We start from the raw sequence: 6,509 nt of genomic DNA on the forward strand, positions 1-6,509 counted from the left end.
TTCTTCCCTGTAGTTCTCTGTATGTCATCCCCTTTCCTTATAAGGACAGCAGCTATGGGATTTAGGGCCCATCCTACTTCAGCATAACCTCATTTAACATTTAATTACATCTGCAAATATTCCTATTTCCAAATAAAGTCATATTTTAAGGCTCCAAGTAGACATGAATTTTTGGAGGACATCACTCATACCACTACATATACACATCAAAATATTAATTTAAAAATGTATATCCTCATTGTTGCTTTTAAAATGAATAATTTTGGTTTATTTGGGGGTATTTTTGTATATTTTTATTAGAGTTTGATTTGCCAACATATAGCATAACACCCAGTGAATTTTGGTTTATTTTTTATAGATTTTTGATACTGGTTATTTATGGTTAGTCATTTTGCCTAGTTTTCAAGATTTCAGGTATTTTCCCCTCTTATTTTAATTCCTAATTTTTTAAAGTTTTTATTTAAATTCCACTTAGTTCAGATACAGTGTTATATAAGTTTCAGGTATACAATATAGTTGATTCAACACTTCCTTATAACACCCAGTGTTCATCACAAGCACCCTCCTTAATCCTCACGATCCTTTTCACGCCCCCCCCCGCATCCACCTCCCCTCTGGTAACCATCAGTATGTTCTCTATAGCTAATACTCTGTTTCTTGATTTGCCCCCTCTCTCTCTTTTTTTTTTTCACCTTTGCTCATTTGTTTTGTTTCTTAAATTCCACATATGAGTGAATTCAATTTTCTTCTTAATTTGAAAAAACAAAAAAAGTAAAGCACATCAATAGGCATAAACTTTGGTAGGTAAAAATACATTTGTTATGTTCTTATCTATATTATATGTGTGTAGGTATGCATATAGAAATATGTGTAATAATATTTATATGACTGTATACGGATGGACTGTATTATGGACTGAATTGAGTCCCGCCACAATTCATAGTTAGGAAGCCCTAACCCTCTAACCCCAATGTGACTGTATTTGGTGATAGGGCATTTCAGAAGGTAATAAAGGTTAAATGAAGTCATAGACTGGTGTACAAATCTGATAGGACTGGTGCTCTGATAAAAAGAAGAGACTCCAGAGCATGGTCACATATATATTGTCTCTCTCTTTCTGTGCATGGAAAGACCTGTGCATTGGAAAGACCATGTGAAGACACAAGAATGCAGCTGTCTACAAGCCAGAAAGAAAAGTCTCACTAGAAACCAACCCTGATGGCATCTTGATTTCTAGCCTCCAGAACAGTGAGAAAATAAAGGTCTGTTGTTTAAGCCACCTAGCTTAACATTTTATTACAGAAGTCCAGGCTGACTTATGCACTCTGGGTAGAATTATAGCTGCTCTCAAATTAAGTTCACCTTCTTTTCTTAAATGACAAATTACATTAGCTGAAATTTGCTAAATTCATAAATTTAATTTGTTTCACATTGAAAACACTCTTTAGCAACCAAACAGACTGACATTAAAAACAGCAGGCATCAAAACCTTAAACCATTGGCTTTGAAATGTTGTTTCCCTTTAAGATCTTAGCAGCCAATATTGTTCCTAATAGAATTCCATGTTAAGCTTTAATTGTTTCCTAAGGAGAATATGCCTGAAGAGAATATCTGGACAATTATCTTAGCATGTCACATTAAACACTATTTATCTAGCTCTTTTATCAGTTACAAAGACCCACTATTCCTAATGTTGTCCTAAGAAAAATCTCATCTATGTGCAACTTTTCATAGCAAATTAATCAGAAAATTATGTGTTAATTATGAGGTTGCAATGGTAGGATAAGGCTAATAGAAATTTTACTGTTAATTTAATCATTTTTGTGATGGAGGGAGAGAGGTGAGATTTAGATATGTTTATTATAGATTTAACATATATTATAGATATGCATATTACATGTATATAATAATATGCTATAGATGTACATATTATATTATAATATGTATATAACATATAATATTTAAAAGCACTGATTAATATATATTTACATTAGTATATATCATAATATATTATTGATTACATACAATACATAGATATTGCAAAATGTGAATGCACACATATTCACACACACACTCTCATTGACCTTTATTCCCACATACATTATGAAGACCACGGAAGAGTCAACTTAGGGTTACATGAACCCATTAAGTTACCCTTAATTTTCTCCATTTGAGCTTCTTCTCCCAAACTACCAAATAATAATAAAAAACTAATAATAATTTTCCAAAATATCAGTATTATTTCATTTTCCAGACACTTCTTAATACCATCATTACAAATACTTTTATGGAGTATTCATATTGTCTCTCAAACATTCTATATGGTCAACGGCTATACCTTTTTAAAGTGTAGATTTGCAAGGATAGAATTTCATAAAGGTTTTAAAATTAACAATAGCTTGTTAAGCATGGAAAAATATTAACTTGTTAATTTAAATTGATTAGAAGTACAGAAAAGCAAGCTCATCAAATTCAATTCTCTCTCATCTCTTTATATGGAGCAGTAATAAAAAGATAAATGAAGCCTAAATGACGACTAGAGCTTTTAAAAATATGGAATTGATCCAATATTGAGCAATTATCTTAATATAATTACTATTATATATATATTCATAAAAAATTAAAGTCTTTTGTTGCTGACCTGTGTTGGAAATTGTTCTGGAATGCAGTTTATTCTCTCATTGATAGGATCATTTAGCTCGCTTGGACATTTTCCTGAACCAGGATACACAGTGGTTGTACGAGTGGTAGGTGGAGTTGAAGTAGAATTACTAATTGCTAGGAAAGAGAGAGAGATCAATAAAATAAACCATGGTGTTAATTTTTTTTCAGATTATTTGGGTAATAAATACCTTACATTGAAAGAATACATTAATTTATATATAAGAAAAATAAATTTTACACTAATAAAATCCCCACAAATTCAAGTCCTAATTACCAAAGGAAAATACTGAAACAAAATTTAAAATTTGACTATGCAGAGCCCTATTGACTATTTCTGCAGAAAAACAAAATATTATCACAGAAGGTTTTGAGGTAGATTCAAAAGGAAGCAAAATGTTCATTTTACCACATTTATGAAAAATGTGTTTTATAGATCAAGAAAGAAGGAGAAATATGGATGGGAAAAGGATATAGAAAAGGAGATAAGAATTAGAGCAAAAAAGGGAGAAATAGGAGGAAAACAATACCTTGAAGTGAATAGTAAAGAAAGCAGGGAACTATAAGGAAAAATAAATCCTAATTCTATATAATAAGAACTTGCCAGCAATAAGATATAGTTAAGATAAAATGATCACGCCACAATGTAGTGAGCTTTCAGTTAACTAGGAGAAGGTAAAACAAATGCCTAATAGCAGTAGAAAACTGAGTTAGACTAGAAGATAATCAGAACATCTTTTCTAAGAGAGAATGATGGAAAAATAGAGATTAGTTGGATCAGAGTAGTAAGCATTTACTCTAAATTAGGATAGAAATATTCAGAAAAAATGATAAACACTTCAAGCTTTGTTTTACCTTCCTTTTACCTGTTTTTGTTATACATCATCTGTTTCTTTTGAAACAAAAATGAGACTAAAATAAAGAGGATGTTCCCCCCCAGATTCTCCACCCCTCCTCCTAGTATCTGAAAGCCAAACCAAAAAATTACAACAGTTCTTCATTGAAATAACTATAATATAATGGATAGAAAAATTTGGAATAATTATGTAACTTACTTGAGATCTTTCTTCACATGTTTCATCTCATGCAGATTTACTTTTAAAAATCCGTAACTATTAAGGGGTAAATTTTTTTTTAACTTCACTATAATGTGTAAGTATCTTTAACATTAGTTACCTTCAACAGCAGGTGTCTTAGTTGCTAAAACAGCAATTAGGGCAATAGCTATTATAGTAACTATAACAAAAAGGACAATCAGAGAGATTTCTAATCCAGTAAATTTCTTCTTTGCCATCTAAAGAAAAAAAAAGAAATTATACATTTAATAAATATGTATTTATATATTTTTTAAGATTTTATATATTTATTCATGAGAGATACAGAGAAAGGCAGAGACACAGGTAGAGGGAGAAGTAGGCTCCCTGTGGGAGCCCAATGTGGGATTCGATCCCAGGACCCCGAGATCATGACCTGAGCTGAAGGCAGATGCTCAACCACTGAGCCACCCAGGTGCCCCAAGTGCATACTATTTAATCTTTCTTTAATCCTTCCACTTTTGCTCTTCTAGGTTGGTCCCAATTTATGCCCAGTTCAATACAATGGTCTTGATGCGTCCTTCCCTATTACTCTTAGACGCAGAGTTAATCTATCTTTTTCCATCTTACCATACCACATAACAAATCTATTGCCTTTATTAATGTATATGTTAATTTCCTTAATTGGATTGTTTTGTTTTGTTTTTAGTTTTTAAATTTTTTTGTTATATTCTTTAAAAAAAAAGATTTATTTATTTATTTGAGAGAGAGAGTGGGAGGGAGGATTAGAGGGAGAGGGAAAGACTTAAGCAGAATCCACACTGAGCTGAGAGCCTCACACAGGGCTTGATGTCACAACCCTAAGATCACAACCTGAGCCAAAACCAAGAGTCTGACACTTAAATGACTGTGCCACCCCATCACTCCAGTATTATTATATTCTTAATAACAATAATCATGGAAGTAGTTCAGAGCCTGACATCAAGTAAGCATTAGCATTCAATTTTAGCATATGGTTTCCTATTACACATATGAAAGTTCTTTATTGAATCTGTAATCTTCAAAGACACAAGTGTAAACTAGGCTTACAAGGGGATATATGAAGCTGTTAAAAAAACGAAACCGAATTGCTCAATGTTCTCTGAGAAAGGACACAGTTGAATTTAATGTTTAACTTTAAATAAGTTTATCTCACTGAAAGTTATATCTTACTTTGGTATCAGGAAGTCAATAAGAACTGTGCCTTTCTATTGTTAAGAAAAGTCTAAAAACAAAAATGCATCTTGTTTCAAAGGAAACCTTTTATCTAGAAGAATCAGAACAAAATTATTGTATTAAAATTAAATTACTCATGTGAGTACTCATATACAATCAGTACTAAAATTGTTCATATGCTACTCTCATATCTTTAAGAAAAACTAAAAATCTAAAAATATTTTGTCCTGTTTTAGTACAAGGACTATATATTTAAAATGGCAAATGAAAATATGTTTTCTATTTTAAACAAGCACCTATAAACAGGAGTATTGCTAACATGTAATAAGGGGAAAATTACTTGGAAACATGAGAGAAACAAAGAAATATGATTTGCAAACTTACCTTATTTCATAGCCTGTTCTGTTTGCTAAGTTGTACCAGAGTTAAGTAAGACTGCCAAAGTAATGATCAAGGAAACTGCTCAGCTATATATTAAGCTACTCATAAAGTTTTATTGCATCTTCACTGGCCTATCAGTATTTAATAAACTTCTGTTCAACGTGCATTGGAAAAACATGTAACCCTGAAAATAGCTGCATAAATATTTCTGTCTAGAAACATAAGTCAATTAATAATTAAGCCCTCAGATAGTCTTTGATTTCTGGAAGCTATTAACTAGTCCAAAAATATAAAAGTATTTATTTATATTTTTCAAAAGTTTATTTCTTTCATTATTTATATAGTTTGAAAATTATTTTACCAAATTATGTGAAATTTAAACTATCACTAAAAAGTAGAAACACTGGTAAACTAGGATCTGAAAAACATTTGCCAGAACAATCAGAAGATAATATTTAATAGAAGATATATAAAATAGTTATAAAATAGAAGATAATATAAAAAGTAATGCTAAAATAAAAGCTCTCTCTTGTTGTCTCACTATTGATGTTAAGTTTGATGGGCTGAACAGATCCATTAGAATACTATGTAAAAGTAGAGATATATAAATAAGTAATCCAGAAATAAAAATTTTATTTATATATTTTTTTATTTAGGGCACATATTTCATTATAAAAATTATACTAAACACCATTTCATACAGTAAAAATTATGGTATCAATTACATTACTGATTTAAGCCAGTATAGTGTTTAAGATCAAAAGATTTGATACAAGAGACTTATATATAAATGCTAGGTCTACTACATATTCCTAAGAAATTGGGGGCAAATTTGTTAATGTTTTTAAGACTAAGTCACTTTACAAAGAGGAAATAAAAATACCTACCCACAGAGTCGTCATGAGATATGCACTAATATAGTCTATTATTATTGCGGTTCTGCTATCATAGATACAATCTGAAATGCTTAGTGTCAGAGTTCTGCACACAATCTGGGCACTACTTTTTAAAAGGAATATACATTAAAATAATGTGTTCATACAAAGTAAAGTAACTGGTTTTTTGAGGCAACCTGAATATGAGTTTAACGAGAAACAGTAGAAGTGAATGTATGGATTATTGTCAAGAATCTGGGGTTGGGACGCCTGGGTGGCTCAGCAATTGAGCATCTGCCTTCAGCTCAGGGCGTGATCCCCAGGATCTGAGATCACTCCCACA

General features: G+C 31.2%; 1 protein-coding gene across 1 annotated transcript in view; it reads right to left on the bottom strand.

Annotated features, from left to right (window-relative positions):
• The window catches only part of SI (sucrase-isomaltase), an 88,849-nt gene extending 83,398 nt beyond the window's left edge, over positions 1-5,451 (bottom strand). Inside the window, exons 1-3 of the mRNA XM_025425462.3 lie at positions 5,295-5,451; positions 3,838-3,955; positions 2,642-2,778 (exon numbers count right to left, since the gene is read on the bottom strand). Coding sequence (XP_025281247.3) covers positions 2,642-2,778; positions 3,838-3,955 — 255 coding nt within the window. The 5' untranslated portion in view covers positions 5,295-5,451. The remainder of the gene's footprint in view (positions 1-2,641; positions 2,779-3,837; positions 3,956-5,294) is intronic.
• Positions 5,452-6,509: the final 1,058 nt, after the last annotated feature.

The sequence above is a fragment of the Canis lupus genome, chromosome 34 (assembly GCF_003254725.2).
Source record: "Canis lupus dingo isolate Sandy chromosome 34, ASM325472v2, whole genome shotgun sequence".
Taxonomy (NCBI): Eukaryota; Metazoa; Chordata; class Mammalia; order Carnivora; family Canidae; genus Canis; species Canis lupus.